The sequence below is a fragment of the Camelus dromedarius genome, chromosome 5 (genome assembly GCF_036321535.1).
Source record: "Camelus dromedarius isolate mCamDro1 chromosome 5, mCamDro1.pat, whole genome shotgun sequence".
In the NCBI taxonomy this organism is placed as follows: Eukaryota; Metazoa; Chordata; class Mammalia; order Artiodactyla; family Camelidae; genus Camelus; species Camelus dromedarius.
In genome coordinates this window covers 911,383-935,704 of record NC_087440.1, presented here as the reverse complement: position 1 = coordinate 935,704, position 24,322 = coordinate 911,383, and the positions used below count along the sequence as shown (strand labels likewise).

The 24,322-nt window shown below is 35.8% G+C and overlaps 2 protein-coding genes across 6 annotated transcripts in view; one reads left to right on the top strand and one right to left on the bottom strand.

Moving 5' to 3' along the window:
* Positions 1 to 10,821, bottom strand: part of TRIP4 (thyroid hormone receptor interactor 4) — a 46,843-nt gene extending 36,022 nt beyond the window's left edge. The window contains exons 1-4 of the mRNA XM_031452838.2: positions 10,657 to 10,821; positions 6,794 to 6,963; positions 5,833 to 5,966; positions 903 to 1,115 (exon numbers count right to left, since the gene is read on the bottom strand). Of these exons, the coding sequence (XP_031308698.2) occupies positions 903 to 1,115; positions 5,833 to 5,966; positions 6,794 to 6,963; positions 10,657 to 10,757 (618 nt within the window). The 5' untranslated portion in view covers positions 10,758 to 10,821. The remainder of the gene's footprint in view (positions 1 to 902; positions 1,116 to 5,832; positions 5,967 to 6,793; positions 6,964 to 10,656) is intronic.
* Positions 10,822 to 10,946: 125 nt separating this feature from the next.
* Positions 10,947 to 24,004, top strand: PCLAF (PCNA clamp associated factor). 5 transcript variants are annotated; one of them, XM_064485459.1, is made up of 5 exons: positions 10,947 to 11,070; positions 15,692 to 16,077; positions 16,372 to 16,452; positions 17,611 to 17,773; positions 18,972 to 22,961. In XM_064485459.1, exons 2-5 carry the CDS (start codon positions 16,032 to 16,034, stop codon positions 19,204 to 19,206), a joined length of 525 nt encoding a protein of 174 aa, XP_064341529.1. In that variant the 5' UTR covers positions 10,947 to 11,070; positions 15,692 to 16,031; the 3' UTR covers positions 19,207 to 22,961. The 5 variants fall into 5 exon arrangements, with proteins under 5 accessions (XP_064341529.1, XP_064341530.1, XP_031308703.1 ...); XM_064485460.1 differs by lacking the exon at positions 10,947 to 11,070 and having other exon boundaries at positions 12,876 to 16,077; positions 17,614 to 17,773; positions 18,972 to 22,963; XM_064485458.1 differs by lacking the exon at positions 10,947 to 11,070 and having other exon boundaries at positions 12,894 to 16,077.
* Positions 24,005 to 24,322: the final 318 nt, after the last annotated feature.

Sequence of the window (24,322 nt, the reverse complement as noted above, 5' to 3'; positions counted from 1 at the left end):
CTGCAATTATAAGAATGGAGGTTACTTAAAAGAAGAAAGGGTTCCTTAAAAACAATTTCATACTGAGCTTATAAAACTACAAATGTCAAGGCCAATCCACATTATTCTCTCTTGAACTGAAGGAATCCAGGGACCTAACAGAAAATACTGCACTTGGCTAGCAGCTGCCTGAGTGGCACGTAGAGTTCCTTCCAGCAGCTGTAGGGTGTTTCTCTAGAGAAAGTCTCATATGGGAGGACATTTACTGCCATTTTACAAACACTTGTTACGTTAGATACTATATTTTTCAGGTCATCCATTGTCTATCAGCTTATTCAGTGAGTATATTGAAAAATTAAAGGCCCCATCAGAGAAGGGAAAACAAAGCAACACAAAATATACGCCTTCACCAATGCCAAATGCCACTGCTTCTGCCAGTCAGCAAACCGGCAGAACAAGCTTTCTAGACCGCTCACTAGGGTATCTGTAAGAGAGTCATTACTGCTACACTCTTTGAGGTCATTCACGCAAATAATGAAGAGCTATAAAAAGGAGGTGTTCTAGAAAAAAAAAGATATAAAGACTGGAGGACTACATCACGGTGGCACTGTTTCCCTAGGAATGTGAGCTACATCTGAAGACTGACAAAAAAAATTTTGTCATTTCAGGCCCTAAAGTTTTCTTGAATTGAAGTTAATCTCATACAAGACTTGGATCCCTCAGCAATGTATGTTCTCAAAACCCTCTGACTAATAAGCCTCAGGACTGGGATATCACCTGGGGCTTCTGACTATACAAGTTCCCACTACTAGAATTTCCTGGACATCCTGAGGAAGAACTTACTAAGAAAAAGAGAGATTAGGAGTGTAAATGTCCCTATGTATAAAACCAAAGTGTGGTAAAATAGAAAAGAAACAACTTACCAGGGTACCACAGAATAAGCAGGGGCCAGAACCCTCTTGTTCACAGACAATACGCCCACAGATCAGACAGTTATTGATCAGCTTGTGCTTCTGGCCCAGGCAATCACAAGGGTGGCGACCAGGGATCAAGACTGCAAGTTTGTCCTGTCCCTCTTTTGTGTATAAACTGACAAACTTCGTCTTCTTCTTTAAGGAGCTGCTGTTCTCTTGTGCCTAATTGTACAAAAATATCAGAAATAATATCAGATAATTAATGACAGTGAAAACAGTCAAGAGAGAAAAACCTCAGTTCTGTTAAATAATGACTTACACACTACTCAGGAACCATGAAAGGAGGTGGGAGAAATACAAATTAGTTATTATCAAGGGTCTGAGAAAAGGTTATTCTCCTGAAAAACTAGGTAATAAACTCACACTTTTCTGCTATTAGCCTTCAGCCCTGTATTACAGCTAGTGGAAGGTAAATGTAGCAATAAAAGCTGTTTATGTGACATATTTAAGCACAGCTAAATTGGAGATCATAAAAAACAAAAATGCCTCTAAAAGCAGATGATGTTCATAGATTTGGAAATGAGATGAATAAAATAAGAAAAATCTATAAAGAACTGACTCAGTAAGAAGAAGACAGATAACAATAAAAAATTGGGCAAAGGACCTAAACAGGAAATTCATAAAAAATATTCAAATGGCCAACAGACACATGAAAAGGTGCTCAAACTCATTAGTCATCAAGATAATACACAACAAAACCACAATGCAAAGCCATGACACATGAACGAGAATAACTAAGTTGAAAGGACAGAAAATACAGAGTGTTGGCAAGGATGCAGAGCAATCAGAACTCTCACATACGTTCGTGGGAGTGTAAACTAGTATCTGCTAAAGTGAGCATCTGTATATCCTGTGACTCAGCAGTTCAACTCTTGGGTACATACTCAACAGAAATGTGTAAATATGTTCAACAAAAGACATACAAGAACATTCACTGCACCATTAGAATTGGAAACCACCCAAATGTTCAATAGTTTCTGAGTATTCACTTAATAGAATCCTGTGTACCAATGAGAATGAAAAAGCACAGCTATACAAAACAGTACGGATAATTCTCATAAACCAAGTGACACAAAAGAGTATATACCATCTAGCTCCATTTACACAAAGTTCATGAGTAGGCAAAACTAATCAATGGTATTTGAAGTCAAGAAGGTGTTTTCCCTTGGGAGGGTTATCAGTTGGGGGTGCATGGAGGGGTGTGCTAGAGGAATGGTAATGTTTTGGTTTTTGGCTATACAAAAGTCAGTTTGTGAAAATTCACCTGTTCACTTCTGCATGCGTGTTATAAAATAAAAACTTTGAAAAGAGAACTATATTTATCAGCCTCTGTCTTAGTTCATTCCGGCTGCTGTAACAAAATACCACAGACTGGGTAGCTTATAAACAACAGAAACTTTATTTCTTACAGCTATGGAGGGTGAATGTCCAGTATCAGGGTGCCACATGGTTGGGCAAGGGTTTTCCATGGTCACAGAAATCACTTCTTCATCGTATCCTACATGGCCAAAGCGGGTAGGGAGCTTGGTGGGGTCTCTTATAAGAACACTAAACCCATTCATGAGGGATCCACCCTCTTGACTGACATAAGAAACTCTCAAAGGTCCCACTTCCTAATCCACACGGGGCATTAACATTTTAACTTGTGAATTTTGTTTTTTGTTTGTTGTTTTGGGGCGGAGGTAATTAGGTTTCTTTCTTTATTTTTAGAGGCAGTACTGGGGATTGAACCCAGTACCTTGTGCATGCCAAGCATGCATGCTACCACTTGAGCTATACCCTCCCCTGCTTAACTTATGAATTCTGAGGGGGACACAAACACTCAGATCATAGCAGCCTGTGACACTTAGGGTGTATAGAGGCCTCTCCCATGCTGTAATCTTACTTTCCCTTTAAACTGAGAGTTTCTCAATCATTTCCAGAGACTGAAGTTTCAGAGACAAAAAAAACTCTGGAGTTCTAGTGGGTAGGAAAGTTACCATAAGAAAGGTAACAATTGTTAGGTATAAAGACAGGTGACATGCCCTAATGTCCAAAGCCAAAAGTTGAGATACAAGGACAGTATCAAATAAGTCAACCTAGACAAAAATTAAAATCTAAGGCAAGTGCTAAGGATTTTATCTAATCTAACAGGTTGCCATTTTTCAAGCGAGGCAATCCTATCTTTGGCTCTCAAGATGGTGGTGAGGGGAAGATTAAAATCTCTAAGGAGAAACTCCTATTTCACTCCCATTAAAGTATCCAGTTACATTAAAATATGGTATTTGAGAGATTGAGGGCTGTGCTTTGATTAGGTCTCTTATATACAACAGGCAATAAGCATTCATTGAGAAGGAGAAGGAGAGACAGAGTAATAGAGCAGAGAAGGAGAGAACAGGGCAAGCAAGAAAATTCATAAGTGTATCAACCCCTTGCTCAAAACCATCCACTGGCTTCCCATCTTGCTAAGAATAAAACCCAAGCTACTTATAAGTACTTATAATGCCTTACATACGGCCCCCAGGTGCTCTCCAACCTCATCTACTTATCATTCTTACCCTGCTCACTATGCTCCAGAAACGCAGGGCTCTTGGTACTCCCGAGAAGACTTTTCTCCATCTCCCCTTTGCACTTATTTCCTCTTTCTGCCTTGTTCCCAGCCCATCTCTTCATATACTGGCTCCTTGGCAGTGTTCAGGTCTTAGCTATGATTCCACTCCCTCAGAGAGGCTTTCCCAGCCTATCCACAAGAGCTCCTGTCCTATCAATTACTCCCTACTGCATTGCTCTTTTTATTTTTTCATGGCAGTTTTCACAATCTACTTCAAAATTTTTAATTACTTTAAAATTTTTCTTTGACTATCTTTCTACCTTTCCTCTGAACCACTAAAATGTAAACTCTAGGAGGGCAACAAAACCTACCTAATGTGTCTTGTTTATTGCTATATCTCAAATTCCTAAATCAGTTCTTGACACACAGCAGATACAATCAAAATTTCTGAATAACCAAATAGCCTATAATGAAAAAGAATATGAAAAGGAATATATACATATGTATAAATGAAACAGTACGCTGAACACCAGAAACTAGTTTCTATTTTAGTTTCAGTTTACAGTATTTAGTTTACAACATTGTAAACTGATGATACTTCAATTAAAAATATATATTAAAAAAAGAAATTAGCTGCATGGTGATTCCATCAAATGAGGGAACAATAATTTCTTTAATCTATCTCTTACTGTTTAAAAAATTAGGTCAGTTCATATTTTCAGTATTATAAATAACATCATGCAGAACATAAGCTTTTTTTGTGGGTTTCTGATTACTTCCTTAAGTTAGATATTGAAGTCATATTAATAAGCCAGATGACTAGATAAAAAAGCTGTGGTATATTTACACAATGGAATACTACTCAGCCATAAAAAGAATAAAATAAATGCCATTTGCAGCAACATGGATGGACCTGGAGATTGTCATTCTAAGTAAGCCAGAAAGAGAAAGAAAAATACCATATGTATCACTTATACAGGGAATCAAAAAAAATGGGAAAAAAAAAAGAACTTATTTATAAAACAGAAACAGACTCACAGACATAGAAAACAAGCTTATGGTTACCAGGAGGGGAAGGGGATGGGAAGAGATAAATTGGGAGTTCAAGATTTGCAGATACTAACTAATATATATAAAACAGACAAGTTTATACTATATAGCACAGGGAACTATATTCAAAATCTTATAATAAACTTATGGTGAAAAAGAATATGAAAACAAATATATGTATGTTCATATATGACTAAAGCATTAAGCTGTACACCAGAAATTGACACAACACTGTAAACTGACTATACTTCAACAACAAAATATATATAGAAAAAATAAAAAATCAGTCCGAAGCCTAAGAACATTTCCACAGTTCTTGATGTACACTACCAAATTGTCCCCCAGAAAACTTAAACCAATTTATATTGCCACCTGTAGTGTACAAGAGGTTCTTGTTTTAACATAACTTCAACAGCACTGAGTATTCTATTTTTTAAATTTTTGACAATTTGATAGGCAATTATCTCAGGGATTTACTGTTTTCTTATTTGAGTACTAGCAGAATATGGGAATTCTCAGTACTAAAATCAGGGGAGTCCAGGCAAATAGGGCAACAAAATGGTCATTTTAATTATTACTAAGGATAAACATCTTTTTATGTTTATTGCTCATTTGTGTTTTTTCTTTTGCTTGTGATAGTCTGTGCTCATTTTATACTAATTAATAAAAGGCTTAAATGTCTATTTTTTTTTTCTTTAAGTTCACAGTACTTTGCAAACCATTTTCCGTGTTTTTTTGCATGGTCATCACACTCAGAATTTTTTGGTCACTTCTCTTCCTTCTTAGCATAATTAACTATTCCAGTCTGCTGGGAAATTTAGCTTGTCAAATTGCCCTGAATATAAATATTTCTGCTTACCTTGCATGGCTATTTTGAGAACCAAGAGAGAATATGAAAGAACTCTAAATGCTAAATAATGATGGTGAGGATGGTGGTGGTAGTGAATGGTCTAAAATAGAAATACTCTTAAAACAGCTAGAATTGTGCATTCTTTCAGTATAGACTCACAAAAAAATGTTGAAATTGAAGCCCTAGTGCACTTCATTAAATATTTTCCATCATATATATAGTATATATATCTCTAAGCAAAAAATCCTTATAATACTTATTTAATCAAGCTGCTCAAAAAATCTACATATAGAAAATATGTCATCATTATCACTCTCTCACCATAAAATTCATGCATTTGTTGAAAAATTGCCATACTAGACCAATGTGTACCCTTTGCTCTCTGAAATGTATCAGTCATTATTTCTTCTCTATATAGCCAAAAAAAGGCTCATTCTCAAAGCACTCACCTTCGCCAAATCAAAAGGTGTTTTGACCTCTATGGCCGTATCAGGTTCAGTAAATGCAGGAACTTCCTGTCTGTTTCTCCCTTTCCGCCTGCTCCTCTTTAGCTGGTCTCCTGATCGCTGCCCATCTAAAATCTCTTTAAAGAAGAAGAAGAAAAAAAAATATATATATATATATACACATGTACATAGATAAATTGAAAATAGTAGGACTCATTGTTGAATTAATAGCTAATAAAGAGAAGGCAATGCTTAGTATTAGAGTCAAGATACGAAGTCAGGCAGGTTTTTAAATTATCTTTCCCTCTCAAATCAGAATTAAATTTAAACCACCATTTTCAAGATTGTAGTCAATGATAAAAGACTACTGGCTAACATTAAGACTACTGGCTAACATTAAGAAGTTAAATTAAAGTCTGATACTTTAGATTGTATAGTAATAATGCCTTATTTAGTTTGGTGCTTATCTTTTGTATTATTTAACTTAAAAGTTGCCTCTAAACATTATTCATAATGAAAAAGAATATGAAAACAAATATATGTATGTATATGCATGACTGAGACATTGTGCTGTACACCAGAAATTGGCACATTATAATTGACTATACTTCAATTAAAAAAAATTTAAATGCTATTCATACTAAAAATTGTTAACATTTATTTACATCCATGTATATACATAACTGAAGTTTGCCTTTAACTCATGTATAAATTTTTCAAGTTATTCTGAAGCCACATTTGTATCTATAAATAGGTATTTTTGTGATATTTTCTAAGTTGAAAAAGTCTGGACCAAAACAACATTCACTGTTTCTACAGACTGAGTAGAACTGAACTAAAATATGTATACATATAATTCTGGTTAAGTTTGCTGTGAGGAAATAAATGGTGACAGAACATACCAGGTCCCATAAACCAGCCAATCTACCAACATTTCAACCTTTACTTAATTATAGTAAATTACCATCTTTCTTGAAGGGCTGCTGCAGAGCATCAGAAGTCAACTCCTGATCATTCTTTTGCCATTTGGTTACAAGTTCTTCTATGAATTGACCTTTTTTGCCCTCATTTCCCTGAAGGAGATCAGTAACATATTCTCGCATCTCTTCAGCACTCTCAATTGACAAAACATACCTCAAGAAGCAAAGATACAAGTTGTTGAAACAAGGCTAGCTTATACTATGTTTTTCAATAATTATAACAGACATCAAAAAGTAGTGGGGAAAAAAATTAATTCAATAGTTTTTATTTCAAGGCAAGTTCTAGGTTAGATGCTAGAGATACAAATTTGATTAGAACAAAGACCCTGATCTCAAGTAGTTCATAATCTAAATTAATATAACCTTTCTGTATTTGTAGAATCAAATCACTGTTTGAAGACAGACTCAGGGATGGTCTTAATAGACGAACACTCCCCATAACTACACATCCACAGTCATTATATTTTCCTAAGGACAATACAATTACTTAATCTCTACATTGCAAAACCTAAAATTTCTTTTTTGCCAAAAATATGTATACTACAAGCTAATCAGTTACTGATTTAACATTCTTAAAAATTACATATCAAGTTTAGCATCACTCAGAATAAGCAGATCTATTTTAAGAAAATGGTATAAAGGATTCCTAAAAGTGAAACAGGGTGGGAGTACAAGTCAGTACAACCTTTCTAGAAATCGATCAGCCAAAATATTTAAAGTGCCTTAAAAGCAATCCAACAATTCCATTTATAGGACTGTAAGAAATAGGACTCTATAAGAGACACAGGAAAATTTATGCAAAATATTTATCTGAGAAAATGCTCTCACATAAAGTGAAATAGTAGGATAGACTATATAGCACAGGATCCCAATTGCCATAAAAGGAATGTGTATATCCGTATACTTACGCGTAGACGAAAGGCTAGAAGGTTATATACCAAAGTGATTACCACTAAGTGATATGATTAAAGAGTTTTGGTTTATTTTTATTTTCTTTTTTTCCCCTACAATGAATGTATTTTGAAAACGTATTACAATATGCATAAGAAAAAACACTAATAGTTATCTCTAGGTTGTGGTATTATGGTAATCTTTGTTCCTCCTTTATCCTTTTCCGATTTTTTTTTTTTTTTTTTTTTAGTTTTCTACAGCACATATGTCACATCATTAGGGAAGAAAGAAGTGAAAAAAATTACTAATAAATTAAGTATCGGACCATGAAAGCAATAGAAGATCTGAAGAAACTGTAATGCAGACATGCTGGTATGGGATACAAGAAAAGTTATTACAATAATGCTATATATCCTTTAAATTTTTAAAAAGTCATGCAATTGTCCTATCACTGGTAGCATAGGTACTGGGTTCTTTTCCTAATGTGGTGGTGAATTTGCAGAGTTAACAATCTATTCGTGAACAAATCTGTGCCTTTGCATCTCATTCAGGGCATCTTCTAATCCATCACAAATTTTTTAAAAAGGCACAAGTATTTTCACGACTTTCATGGTTTAATCAGCTTGATCTCCAAACTTACCAGGCCCCATTAAAAGATTAATTGCTATTATGAATTCACAGAGCTGCAAGGAACCTCAAGGGATCATTTAACTCTGGAGTATTCAAGAGTTACTAGGAATTACTTAAAGAGTTCCAGAAACATTTGAATACATGTCATTTTAACTATTTAACGAAGTATAATAAAGAACAGCATACATCCAAATGGGTTATATACCAAATCTCATCACAATAGAGTCAACCAACACAAGAACTAATGCAGGCTGTGGAACAAAGTTTATTTTGCTAACTCTGTTTACAGACCTTAATGTCTCATAAACGTACCACTGATTAGTAGAGTAACAGCTCTATATCATCTTTTTAAAAAATTCAGGCCACTCATACCAAACTGTTCGGGTAAGCACACTGTGTTATATAGTAAATCCTTGTTGTTTAACCATTTTGTATATAGTGGTGTGTATATGTTAATTCCATACTCCTAATTTATCAATCTTCCCTCCTTCTTCCCCTTTGGTAATCATAAATTTGTTTTCTATGTCTGTGAGTCTGTTTCTGTTTTGTAAAAAATTCATTTGTATTACTTTTTAGATTCTACATATAAGTGATATCATATAATATTTGCTTGACTGGGTTTTTTTTGATAGTCTATTCCAGTGCTCAAAATAATCCTTTATTTTATTTTTAGACCTAAAACTTTAATTTCAAAAAACAACTAAATACCTACCCAACTCCAGATATATAAATTATTAGAGTGGTTTTTATACTTATTTCCTCCCATCATGCACACAGTAAAGCTAATTCATATCAAAGATTTTAAATTATATGCAAAAACTGTATATTTACCTTACACCAGTGCTTCCTAAAGGGAGAAGACCTTGGCTACTGTTTTACAGATATAAGAAATGCTTTAGTTCTAAGGACAGAATTTAGGAGATGAAAAAACAGTTTAAGCTTCAAAAGATATTACAGACAAAAACTGACAGTGACTGAAATTACTTAGTGATAAATACCAATTTCTCAGGTGAAGGTAACAGTATTCACTTTGGCTCAATCAACTATCTTGTACCTGCTGGGTTATGGGCATATTACCCAAAATCTGTAGCATTTGTTTGGAAAAATTTTAAGAGAAATAGATAGTCCTGAAGTTGGTTTATTGCCTATACATCTTGGATTCTAAATAGATGATTACCTAACCCCAGGCCAGGGGTGCAGTTGCATTTTTGCCTTGTTTTCCTCCTTCTCTGCATCAAAATAATCCTTTAAAATAGGCTCTCTTAACTCTCTCCTTTCCAACAAGTCTACTTTCTCTGAAATTCAGAAATTAACCTTACTTTCTACAAAAGCCCTAGAATGTAATTCAGGTGTCAGAATCAACGAGCAAGGAAACAAATCAAGAAACACTTTCAGGTTCCTTGATTACGTTCAATTTTTTTGTAGAAGTTTTTTCCTCTGCTTGAAAACTGCACTGCCACCTACCTAACCTTTAGTTCTCAGGTTAAACTCATCCCTTGCAATAAACCTTCCGAATTTCTCAAATCCTAATGAAGTCTTTAACTCAATGCTCCCACAACACCCTGCACTTCCCCCATCTCAGCACTCATCAACGAAGCAGAATCCAATTGTCTCAACCATCTTTGTTGCCCCAGCACCTGGTATGCAGTAGGGCAAAAAGCAAACAATAAAACCAACCAAGCCTTTATAAAAAAAATGTGTGAAACAAATCAATTAAAAGCAGACATTAAGTCATGTTATCATCTCCATCTGACAAGAAACATAAAGCATTAAAGATAACCTCTGCTAATTATTCATTTTACATATGAGGAAACTAAGGTACAAAGAGGAAAATTAAGTTGCTTAAAGTTCCAAAAACCGGTGAATGACCACAGAAAATAGAACCTGGGACTCGGGAATCCGGAGCTATTTTTGCACTGTATTGCGCCGCACCCATTTAAATTTCATGTCCTATCTGACACAAACCGGATCCGGCAAACTGAAATACTCAGAGTAAGGAATTTCTGGAAAGACAATTTGGCTTGCCTCTTCTCCCCAGAATCTATACGGAAACCGGCTCCCGGGAGTCCTCCAAGTCTAATCATCAGGCATTTGGCGTTTTCCTAGGGGAAAAAAAGGCCCCGCCGGCCGATCGTGGAGCCTTGACACTTCACTCCAGAAACTAAACTAAAAAGCCGGAGGTCAAAATCCCGCGCTCGGAGACGGAGAGCAGTCCTTTTATCACATTGCTTCACTCATCAACTTTTTAGTTCTCCCCGCTTCCCGGTTCGCTCAGCCAGCGCACATCCCAGAGCTACTTCCCACCTAGAATCTAAACCGGTCTTACTGTATGATCTCCTCACTGACATCCAGGCCGAAAGTTTTCCGCAACTGCTGGGTGCACCAGCCCACCAGCTGCTCCTGGGACGCCGCCCCGGCCACCGCCATTTTCCCCAGCCGGAACCAGCTGGGCTACAAACGTTCGGCGTCCTGCGCCGGACTAGTTCCCTTCGCAACACCAACCTCGAGCGCGCGGGTTCCGCCAGCCGGCACCGCCCCACGCCGTAGCACCGCCCCACGCCGTAGCACCGCCCCCAACACAGATCCCTCCCACCTGTGCCACCTCCTCCTTCCCGCTTCCTGATGTTTTCAATTGTACCAGGGCTCCATCTGTGCGTGATTCTTCCGCGTCGTCAGATGTAGGACGTGAAAATTGGGAATTCTGCTGAGAAGACAGTGCAAATACCTATAAAAACTACAGGTTAGGAAAAAAACAACATAATACCCCGTAACTGGAGGGGCAAACATTTTAAATAGCACTTGAAAACTAAGAGTAAATGCTGTAAGGATTTGCTCCGGTGGCAGTGTGGTTTTATACAGCCCAATACTAGAGTCAGGCTGCTAAAATCTCTATTTATTTTTTTGAGCCAGGTCTTTTCTAGGAGGGCCACGACAACTTTGCAAGCTCAAGGAGGGGAAAACTTAAGTAAAACAGGTGCTGGGGTTTGGCTTTGAAGACCTTCCACATGAATCATACGTATTGATTATTAAGAAGTTAAAATTATTTGAACCCAAGGTGACCAGAGTTAAAGGTCTTTGGCTACTTCCTACTCCACTGGGACAACGGACTGGGAAAAATTTAGCCAGATTTTTGTGGAGAACATAATGTCTTCTGACATAGTTCATCAGTAAATTTAATTGACTGGCTTTATGTTACGTGTATAGGTTCTTCATTCCCATTAGGCTGTTTAGGCTAAGTAATTACAATAATGGATGCTGTTTCACCTTTTTATGTTAATATTTTTACCAACATAAATAATCAGAATCATATGTATGTTGAAGTACATTAAGTATAGATTGTCTTTATTATTAATTTGGAAAATCCTTGATTTACCAGATTAAAAAAACACTCTGAATGTTCATAAATGGTACAAGTTTTGTTTCTTCATAGACATCTGCTACGTTTAATACTAATTATAACGTATCCAACTTCCTTACCTGTTTTTATACTGTTCTGTTAACTAAAATGTTAAATTTTTGAAGACAGAGACTAACCTAAGCTATTTGTACAATAGGACTTAGTATATCATGCATATTATGATGAAATTATGAGAACCTTAAGAATAAAATGTTCTTTTTTTCATAAGGAATATGTTAATGATTGTAATCTCTAGTTTGTAATATATGTAATATAATGCCATTTATAATCATTATCATTTTAAAATTGAAATATAGTTGATTTACAATGTTGTGTTAGTATCATAGAAAAGTGACTCAGTTATACATATATATACTTTTTCATTTTTATCCAATATCGGTTACTACAAGATATTGAATATAGCTCCCATTATCGTTTATTAAAATAAATTTCTGCCTGAACAAAGCAAGCACATTTATTTAATATGATTTAAAGATATTCTTATGTATAAATTTAGGCAGAAATTTCATTTGTACATACTACAACTTTTCTTAATGCCCTACACCTTTAGAAATTTCACATTCACACCACACAACTCTGTTTTATTTAAGTGTAAAGGAGAAGAACTTCAGCAAAGCAAACATTTAAATTAAGATTTTTTTGGAGGAGGGGAGGGTATAGCTCAGTGATAGAGTGTATGCTTAACATGCAGGCGGTCCTAGGTTCAATCCCCAGTATCCCCATCAACAAATAGTCTCTTTTATCCCATGTCCTCGAGTTTCTTCCCTTGTTTTTTTTCCTTGAAATATATTCAGTTTACAATATTGTGTCAATTTCTGATGTATAGCATAATAGTTCAGTCATACATATACATGCATATATTTGTTTTCATATTCTTTTTCCTTCTAAGTTACTACAAGATATTGAATAGTTCCCTGTGGTATACAGTATAAACTTGTTGTTTATCTATTTCATATTTATTAGTAAGTATCTGCAAACCTCGAACTTCCAATTTATCCCTTCCCACCCTCTTTCCTCCTTGGTAACCAAAAGTTTGTTTTCTATGTCTGTGAGTCTGTTTCTGCTTTGTAAATAAGTTCATTTGTCTTTTTTTTTTTTGATTCCACATATAAGTGATATCATACGGTATTTTTCTTTCTCTTTCTGGCTTACTTAGAATGACAATCTCCAGGTCCATCCAAGTTGCTGCAAATGGTATTGTTTTATCCTTTTTATGGCTGAGTAGTATTCCATTGTATAAATCTAACACAATTTCTTTATCCAGTCATCTGTCAATGGACATTTAGGTTTCTTCCATGTTGTGGCTATTGTAAATAATGCTGCTATGAACATTGGGGTGCATATATCTTTTAGAACTAAAGTTCCCTGTGGATATATGCCCAGGAATGTGATTGCTGGGTCATATGGTAAGTCAATTTTTAGTTTTTTGAGAAATCTCTATACTGTTTTCTATAATGGCTGCTCTGAACTACGTTCCCACCAACAGTGTAGGAGTGTCCCCTTTTCTCCACATCCTCTCCAGCATTTGTTTGTGGACTTCCAAATGATGGCTATTCTGACTGGTGTGAGGCAATACCTCATTGTAGTTTTAATTTACATTTCTCTGATAATTAGTGATATTGAGCATTTTTTCATGTGCTTATTGGCCATTTGTATGTCTTCATTGGAGAATTGCTTGTTTAAGTCTTTTGCCCATTTTTGGATATTTTTATTAAGTTGTATGAATTGTTTTTATATTCTGGAAATTAAGCCTTTGTCAATCTCATCTTTTGCAAATATCTTCTCCCATTCCATAGGTTGTCTTTTTGTTTTGCTTATGGTTTCCTTTGCTGTGCAAAAGCTTATAAGTTTAATTAGGTTCCATTTGTTTATTCTTGCTTTTATTTCTATTGCCTGGGTAGACTGCCCTAGGAGAGAACATTGCTGAGATTTATGTCAGATAATGTTTTGCCTATATTTTCTTCCAAGAGGTTTATAGTGTCTAGTCTTATGTTTAAATCTTTAAGCCATTTTGAGTTTATTTTTGTGTGTGGTATGAGAGAATATTCTAACTAACTTCATTGATTTATGTGCAGCTGTCCAGTTTTCCCAACACCATTTGCTGGAGAGACTGTCTTTACTCCATTGTAAATTCTTGCTTCCTTTGTCAAAGATTAATTGACCATAGGTTTGTGGGTTTATTTCTGGGCTCTCTATTCTGTTCCATTGATCTACATCAATGCTGTAGCTCTATAGTATTGTCTGAAATCTGGGAGGGTTATTCCTCCAGCTCTGTTTTTTTTCTTCAGTATTAATTTGGCAATTCTGGGTCTTCTGTGATTCCATATAAATTTTAGGATCATTTGTTCTAGTTCTGTGAAAAATGTCCTGGGTAATTTTCTAGGGATCACATTAAATCGGTAGATTACTTTGGGTAGTATGGCCATTTTAACAATATTAATTCATCCAATCCAAGAACATGGCATATCTTTCTATTTCTTTAAGTCATCTTTAAAAGAAAGAAAGAAAGAAAGAAAAAACCTATTGAACACACTCTGAAATATCATAATGCATGACAAGTCACTTTTTGAAGCTACTATAGAAACATATAGCTAATGTATTTGTATTGAAACATCTTACACTGTAACAGATTGCTTTGCAATTAAAGTTTTGTTTTATCTAAAAAATACTATATTAAATAAAAGTGGTGAGAGTGGGAAAAAAATAAATAAACCTAATTACCCCCTCAAAAAATTTTAAAAAGGAATTTATACTCCATATCACTGTTTTTTCTTAAGTTTTACTCTAATATACATGCTTTCTTATCATAATTGACATTAAAAAGACAAACCTACAAATATAGCTATGTATATGTATATGTAGATCCTTTGTACAAAGGTATATTTGCAATTCTTTCTAGCTATTTGTTTGGCCTGTGGACCAAGAGAAAAGACCAGGTTCTCTATGCATTTCTAATCTTTCCAAGGATCATGGATATGAGTTCGAATTAGGTAATTCAGGCCTTAAGTAGAAGCCACTTATCTGAAATGGAAATAATGTGCACTGAAGAAATGTGTATTGAGAGGGGCTTGATGACAAGCAACAAAGAAGGATACCTTAGGGCTTGTTGACTTTTCTGAAAGGAATTTGGCTATAATCTTAGGCTCTAAGATTTAGATTAAACTACAAGTAATTTGCAATACATTTCCTCCTATTACAGTGTTAGTTTCATCTGTTGTCTAGATTCTGTAATTAAAAAACACGAAGTAGTTGTTGATTCTGTTAAATTACAGAGTAACCTTTATTCAGAAAGTTCAAGCATAATTCATTGGAAAGAATCTATGCTGTGCTTAAATTTTCAGGGTTACCTTTGAAGTACACATTTAACAATATACATCCTAAGGCAAGTTCATTTGATCAGGTTTTGTGAATGGTATTCAGAGAGTGAAAATCACTCCCCCAGGGATACTGTGAGTAATTAAGATAAGCATAGGGATAAACAATAGTTATGAGATCCTATTCTAGAGTACACGATGTGCCAGGGATATACCCTTTGCACATTTGACATATTTTTAAGGAATTGTGAGACCATACAGATCTCAGGAAAATGTTTTATTGTAATAATAATAACGTCTCTTTTAATGTATGTATGTATATACAAGTCACCCAGTTTTTTCTTCAGTTTCGCACTATCCTAAAAAAAAAAAAAAACAAAAAAAAAACCTGTAAATAAATTGTATTAGCTTCCTTTTTCCCATTCCATAGAATTGCCTTAATTATGGACGCTGTAAAGAGAGTGCATGCCTCAGTTATTAAAGGAAAGTTCTCTTTATTTTAATTTGCATCAAGAAATTCATTTCAGATGTTGCTTCCGGGAGTCAATCACTATGGATAGAAGCCTGTGGTTAACTTTTGAGGAAATGCTGGAATTCACTGTCTTTCTTGGGCTTTCTTTTCAAAATAGGCCCTTTCCCCTGGTTCAGAGTCTTAGCACCCACGCATTGGGCACCCTAGGAAAGCACCCTGACATCGCCCACCTGGGTCAGATATGAATCACAACCTTCTGCGAGTTGATGGGCGGGTCAACACCTCGCCGAGTGCAGGCAGCAGTCACCACCGGACACTGGTGATTGGTTGCGCGTTAAAGGCGCGGAACCAATGAGAGCGGCGGCCCGGGAGAGTACAGGGAGCGCGCGGGAAAGCGACCAATATAAACTCTGGCGGGAGATTCGTTTTCAGGGCCTTGTCCCGTGAAACACCCTCGACTGGAGTGTCAGTTGATAGCTCTCATCTGGTGTTCGAACATGGTGCGGACTAAAGCAGACGGTGTCCCTGGCACCTACAGAAAAGGTGAGGCAGTCGAGCACTAGAGTGAAGGGCAGGTGGTTCTTCGGACATCCCCGCCGCAGGCGGGAGAGGCCGGGACTCCCCACGGCGCTACCCGCCAAACTGGTCCAGCCCGCCAGGAAGGGGCGGCCCGGCCCCTTTAACCAGGAGGAAGAAGCGGCGGGGACAGGGGAGGGTTATCTGCTGTTCTGCATCGCGGGGCTCTCCTCTCCGGTCGGCTGGGTCAGAGACTGGTAAGAACGTGGCTGTAAGACTTCCTGTCCCCTTCTGAATGCTGTCCTTTACCTCTCTCCGCAGTGGTGGCTTCTCGAGCCCCCAGGAAGGTGCTTGGTTCCTCTACGTCTGCCAATAATTCCACGTCGTTTTCGTCACGGAAAGGTAAAAAGCGCCCCTGCAAGCTCCTGGAGGAACCCTCTCAAAAAGGAGATCAGGCCTGGCACCACAGTTCTCCTGACCTGCGAGCCCCCTGACCCACCATGGAATTTCTTTTCCTGAGATCCTCACCCCTGAATTTCTTCCTTGCCCTCTGATATAATGAATGGGCCTTGGTCTCTTGGCGCGCTGGGGTGGAGGTGGGGTGTTGCATAGTAAAGAATTAGGGACGGACAAACTTTCTCTTCAAACCTGTTTTTCTTTTCTGCTTTAGCGTTCTTATTTTTCTTAGTATTTACAGATGGGCTTTTTCTTGTGAGGGGCTATTTAAGCACCTCTTTACTAGATTAAGAATTATGACAATACTTGACAGTGCTAATCACGTTGTCTTCTTACTGTAAATGTTTTTGTTTTCATTTCTGTGCATCTTTTTTCCTTACTACCCACTTTGCAGGCTTCCTTCCTTCCCTTTCTCTTCTTTTTTTTTTTTTTTTTTTGGAGTGTGGTGTCCTTGCGTGTGTTTTCAAACTTTGCAGCTCCTGATACTGCTTTTTGGGACATTAGGAGGGAAAACTGAGCCACGGAAATACCTTCACACCATTCCTTCTGTGCCATGAGAGGTTGAGGAAATACCGTGCCATCTAGTGTCTCATTTCTTTCAGTAGGAAGTTGAGCAGTTTGGAAGATAAATTCCACAAGCCCTAGTTAAGAACATACGGAAAAAAACTGTGTCAAATTTTGGTATGACAGTACATAAGACTAACTGAATAGCTCTGCTTGTGGAGAAAATGTGAAAAATATTTTCTATTTTGTTAATGCAATTTTTCTAGGCTAAATGATAAATATAATAATGTATAATGTACTACTGACTGAATACAGCTTTATTATGTTACATTTTAAATTTCATTTTAAGGGGAAGGATATAGCTCAAGTGATAGAGTGCATGCTTAACATGCACAAGGAACTGGGTTCAATCCCCAGTACCTCCTCTAAAAATAAACTTAATTACTTCCCCCACAAAAAAATAAAATGAAATTCACTTTAAGGTGGATGTAATATCATTTAATATCATTTAGATTTGATGCTAAAGAATTAAGTTTCCCTTTAAGGAATGGTGATTGTATTCTTAATTTTTATTTAGTTCCATCTGTTTATATTTTATAGCAGAAAATAAATATGCAGGAGGAAATCCAGTTTGTGTGCGCCCAACTCCCAAGTGGCAAAAAGGAATCGGAGAATTCTTCAGGCTGTCCCCTAAAGATTCAGAAAAAGAGAATAGAATTTCTGAAGAGGCAGGAAGCAGTGGCTTGGGAAAAGCAAAGAGAAAGTAAGTTTTTATATTTGGAATATGAGACATATTCTTGAAGATAAAAGACAACAGAATATTGAGTAACTGAAAGATTTCTCTTTGAGCAGATAAGAAAATATAAACCAGATTTTTTTTTTTTTTTTTTTTTTTTTTGAGCAGAAAAAGGTTTATTGCAGGGCTAAGGAAGGAGAAAGGGTGGCTGGTGCTTAAAATACCCAAACTCTGAAACCAGAACTTTTAAAAACTGCTAATCCCTTATTTAAGTCACTCTGAAATTTGAGACGTAAGTAGAAGTTATTATTTTTACTAATCTCAGTCACTGAAAGAGGGTCAGATAAAATTCCCATTCAGATAAAGTTCCCATTCAGATGATAAGTACTACAGTATTAACCATGAACTTCTGGTCTTTATTCTTTAATTTTTACTGTTTTCTATAGAATTTTTTTCAAAAGCAATTTCTATGATGGTTTATGTAGCTTGAATTCCATTAACCCCACCTCTCAAAAACTACTAGTTCAACCTTCACAGGAAGTATATAACCAGTATGGAAAAGTTCAAAAATATAGAAATCCCCATCACCAAGAAATAACCAAAACTAACACCATGGTGTATTTTCTTCACACCTCCTCTATAATTATGCAAGAAATAACCAAAACTAACACCATGGTGTATTTTCTTCACACCTCCTCTATAATTATGCAAGGATACCTCAAAACAAAACAAGGTGGGTATAAAACTGCACACATACGGAGTTCAGTGTGTAAACCTAAGAAGATAATTAAATCAGGCGTTCACATTTTTAATGTCAGGCAAGTGTTCTTGATAAATGTTAAGCAAAAATTCTGGATACAAAAATACAATGATTATTGTGTAAAAGACATGTATATAAATATACCAAATGTCTGTACAAAATATGCCAAGTATCAATAGTGATAATCTCTGGGTAGAAATCTCTCCTCATACTCAGTGCTTCCAACTTTCAACAACAAACATATTTTAAGAATCAGGAAAACAATAGCACCATTGGGGGGAAGAAAAGCAATGGAAACCTGCTTTTTAAATCGATTTATAAATAATAGTGTCCAGACTCTCCAAAGAATTTTGAAATTTTTTATTTCAAAAACAAATTATTTGACTGGAGGTGGGGAGTGGTGCCACGTAGGCTTGGTGCCACGTCACTGGCATTATGAAGCCACTTAATTTAAGACTCTGCTAGGTCCCTCCCTTGCACCAGCCAGGACCCGGTGATCCTCCAGCGCCCGCGTAGCGAGCCCCGTCCAAGGCGCAGTGATCAACGCGGGCAAGGAGATGGCGGCCAGGCTCAGTTTGGGGCTGCTGCTTCTGGTGCTGCTCCTACCCATGCAGATTTATTCGTCCGTTCTTACAACCAGCACACAAGCTCCTTCGGTCCAAACCACAACGACCGGCTGTGCCTTTCAGTCAACAGCTAGTCTCCTTGTGGTCTTGCTTGCCCTTCTACATCTCTACGGTTAAGAGACTTGGCCAAGAAACAGCTACAGTTTACCAACCCATCTCCTAAAGCTCGCTCCATGCGGCATCTACAAGTCCAGCGTGGCAAGGGGAAAAAAAAAACAGGTCTTCATCAAATCTACGAATTCCACTCCTTATTAACACAGAAAATGTTGACAACCCCAAATTGGACTATTTTAAAGAGCGTCTGAAGGATTTGACTAGATAATGAATGCCAAAATTAAATCTGCTGGAGTTTCACGTACAAGACTGGAAAGAGCATGGAGAATTAATGATGTGATTAAGTGTAATTTAAGAAATATGGACACTTGAAACCGTACCTGGTAAATAATAACTTCATAGTCATCTAGAGAGAAAGGATGAGCTGTGGAATGGAGATTCAGTTTTCATTTTGGTTCATGAAACTTAGGAGGCCATAAAATGATTAGACAATATAAAAAGCTTCAGTGATTCTGTTTATGATGTACACTCACCAGGTATTACGGTAAACCTTCTATGTATTGTTTCAGCAATCCTAGTGTAATGCTGATACACTCTGTCAGGTTTTTTTTTTTTAAATCAGGTTTTACATTGTTAAGTTTTCACTGTTTTTTTTTTGTAACTTTTTCCTCTGGGGCTTTGGATTTGACATTGCATTTTGCTTTTTGTAGTAACAGATGTGTGCCAGGGCAATGATGAATTGGAATCTACTACAAATCCAAGATTAAGTAATCCTTGCATATATATTCAAAATCAAATGATAGGTATTTCCTATCACACAGTCCCATCCAATAAGAGCGCTAGACTCATATAGCTGATTTGGATCTCTTAACTTGATTCCAAAGATTAGAAGTACAATGACTTCAACCGGTCTTAAAATACTGCTTTGTATTTGTGCATATGTTGAATAATTTTTACAGCTTAAAAATTGACCTGTTTTGAAGGCATATTTGACAGATCTTGAAATTAAGAGGCAAATATATGAAGGAGGCAAAAATAATGTGTATTGGGTTTTTGGGAAATGAAGACTGGAAATTTGCCTGCATTAAATTCACAACTGTTTTTTGCTCTTTCTGTAAAACTTGATGAATCAGAATAGCTACATGTGGAACACCTACATCAGTCATTATTTTTAGATGGTTAGAACCTGCTACTAAATCTAAGTGGGCTTGATTCTGGAAAGCAAAACTTTACAACTGCCTTGATGTACAGAAACCTTTTTAGAAATAGATACTCCGTGAAATCTTTAGTTCACATGTTCACAGAATGATGCTTAGGTGTTAAGTATCTAGTATGTCCATAGTACTCTTAGTAAGTCTCAAGCCAATGTTTGCCATCTTTAGAAACCTACACAGAAACAACCAGATCCAACAGATCTCAAGCTCTGTTAGATCTATGTGTGTGAGTGAACACACCCCTTTGCCTCATATCTGAACACTGTACATCTGTTTTGGATTGTACATTGTGTTTGGAATTGATTTGCATTGAACACAAACTAAATAAAAATAAATGGCCAAAAGAGCAATTAAAACGAAGCTTTTGACGTATAAAATGATGTTTATGCATATAAAATGTTAAGAATTAGTCAACAATTTCATAAGATCATTTAGTAAATTGTTATTGAGTGCCTACTTTCCATCTTATGAGATGTTTAAAAGGAATGTCAAATTCTGGAGCATTAATCAAATTTTATATTCTGTTGCTATATCACTATATGAATCCTGGTTTCAATAAAATCAACAAGCAAGGAGATACATTTTTGGATAGTTTTTTAATAGACTTGTTTTCCTATATGTCTCCGTTAGTTCCTTCTCATTTTCTGGCACTATTCTTCCATATACTTTCTCATGTTAATATGAACAAGCTAAAAGTCAATATTAGCTCTAGAATATATGACAGTCCTCTTGAATTATTTGTGACTTCCATTAAGGACATAAAATATTTGGCAATATAGCCAAATGTGGCTATGCCATTGATCATCATAGCAATAAAATGTGTATCACAGGCTTTTCATCATATGGAGAAAGATTACACATACAGTCTTGTAAAGAACTTTGATCCATCGTATAATAAAATCTGTGACATAAAACTAGGTAATAGAGGTTTATATTATTGCTTTAGGCTTCTTAACATTTGTTTTTGTTTGTGAGAGTTGTAAGTATCACTTTATTGATGGTAAATTGATAGATTTACTGTTTTTTTCTTCCAGTTTTATTGAGACAAAACTGACATACAGCACTGTACAAGTTTAAGGTGTACAGTCTAATGATTTGACTTACATACATCATGAAATGATTATAATAGGTTTAGTGAACATCTATCATCTCATATAGACACATTAAAGAAACAAACTTTTTTTCCTTGTGATGGGAACTCTTTCAATAGATTTAGTATTGATAGTAAATAGTAAACTATCAGTATATTAGAAGGACTTCTGCTATAAACTCTCTAATTTAGAGAAATATAGAAAATATAGAACATCGCTACTCCTATGACTTCATAATTCTAACAAAGGCAGGGTAAACGCCCATCAGGTGCATGGGGGAGAATCAGAATCAAGAACGACTATCTGCTCAAAACCTTGAACAGAACTGTGATACCTAAAGTAAATTAAATCAGGTCCCCCACAAAAAGAATTTTGGGTCATGATAGTGTTAAGTTGTTAACTTGATTTCATTTCCAGGAAAGTACAATGAAGACCTCTTGGTAATATAATGGTAGGTGAGTCAATGGTAATCCTATACTAAATCAGAAAACCTTTGTTTTAGTTTCCTTCTTTGACTACCTAGCTCTATGACCATTCAGGCTTACTGGATCTAATTTGAAAACTGATTATTTTAGGAGAAATCTCATAAACCTTTATCAGCTCTGAAAAAGATTCTGATTTATGATTAAGCTTTTAATTGACTTCTTCTGTATAAAAAGTATAATAAGTACAAAATAGCTTTGGGATAATATAAATTATTTTTCAAAAGCTATGACTACCGCATGCCAATTTAAGACAGTTTTGGGATTTTTCTAGTTAGGTAATACATTCACATAGTTCCAAAAGGGTATACAGTCAAATATGACAACTTGCTGTATTTTCTCTGCTTGAGTGTATTGGTTAAAAATTTTTTTCCCCTTAATGGAGGCACTGGTGATTGAACCCAGAGCATGCAGTCTACCACTGACCCCCCCCACCCCTTTTTTGCCTTTTATTACTACAGAGTTCTCACTGAATGATTATACTCCTCATCAATCCACTTAATCTATAAGGAGGTGGATTACCCTCCTCCTCCTTATAGAATGCTATAGAAATAGAGATTCCCTTTTAATAAAAATGGCAACATATCCTAAAGGAGACACTGATTTGGCAAATTCACAGGCAAAATAAATTATTAAAAATTTTATCGCTCTAAAGGGGAGGGTATAGGTCAAGTAGTAGAGCACATGCTTAGCATGCACAAGGTCCTGGGTTCAATCCCCAGTACCTCCATTAAAAATAAATAAACCTAATTACCCTCCCTGCTAAAAAATAATAAAATGGTAGGATAATAAATAAAATATTTTAAAAAGTTTTATCACTCTAGGATTTGGAATTTGTAGGGGTTTGTCAGTTACTGGAGTTTAATTTTCTCTCATTTCTAGTCTCTTGACCATACCCACTGCACTGTTAATTAATGTTCTTGATTTATATGTCTTTAAAACACTGTTTATGTTTTGATTTTTAAACATTTGGCTCAGGTGACTATTGAAGTTCTCTATTCTTTCTACAGAGCACGTCCTTTGCCACCTGATCACACAGATGACGAAAAAGAATAGAACTTTTTTATTCATCCTTGACTGATGTCTCCTGTTTTCTCTGGTATTCTAGGGTGTAAATTTGCATAAATGTATTTGTTCCAATTAGCATTGTTGAATAGGCATTTAATTTTAAAATGAGGCTTACATTTAGTTATTCAAGAGCAAGTAGTTATGATATTGGAAAGTTTGTGAGATTAATTATGGTTACTTAGCTTAGTATTCAACATAATGTATTTGGTTTCTTTTACCTGTTATTAAGCTTTTTCTTGCTAATATAATTGCATGGTGTTCTAATTATGAATCTACTGTATTTGAGGTTTGCTTGGATCTTTGTACTGTTGCCATGTTTATTGGCATATGATTATTGGAATGATGCCATATTTTTGTTCTTTTTATTTGCTTTAAAAAGCAGAGTTAGATTTTTGCACATCGAAAAATTCAGTGTTAATTAAACTGAACCCATACCCCTTTTTAAGAAAGTGGGGCAAAGATGCAATGTTGAAAACATTTGGATGGCTATTTATCTTCTCCTTAGAAAAATTTAAGGACAGCTTAGTCCTAAGGGTTTAAAGGGTTGATAAAGCTTCTAACAACAACAAAAAGATAAAATACTAGCATACAATCAGGCAGGAAGATTCCATAGACTACATTAAAAGAGAGGAATTTTCCTAGAATATGCATTTTGTTCAGTGCCATAAAATATTACCCTTTGGGCCTATACTTTTAGAGTTGGAAATCAATAAAACATGAAAGGCAAATTATGCTATAAACCCAGAGCTATGTCTAAAGTCCTTAGAGCTACTATTGTATTTTTCAAGATAACCAGGGGTATAATCGAAGAGGTGGGTATAGTACTACTTAGTAACTGATGTTTTGCTTCCTTATCAGGCGTTTTGCTTACTGACATCCTGTTGTCAAAATTAACCATGTTTTAACAGGCATGCTTTTCTGAAGTTTGTTTTTAATAAACGATTACTCATTTTCACAAGACTATCCATATGTGTGCTTCCTAAGATTATATAGTACTAGATATTTCTATTTTACTCCTTTCAAATACAAATCAGTACACTGACCTGATTTTATCAACTTCCAAAATGAGTCTGGATGACTATAGAATATTTTTTTCTTTGTCTTTTAGAGGTGGATATTACACAGAATGTTACTGAATTGAGAGCAGAGTTTTTACCCTAAGTACTTCCTTGAGAATTAGGCTTTTTATTAAGGAGTAGCTCAAACCAACCCTCTAAATAAGTCAAGTTTTGATAGGTTTGAAACCTGATTTGCTATTTTTCACTGATGGAAAGAGAAACT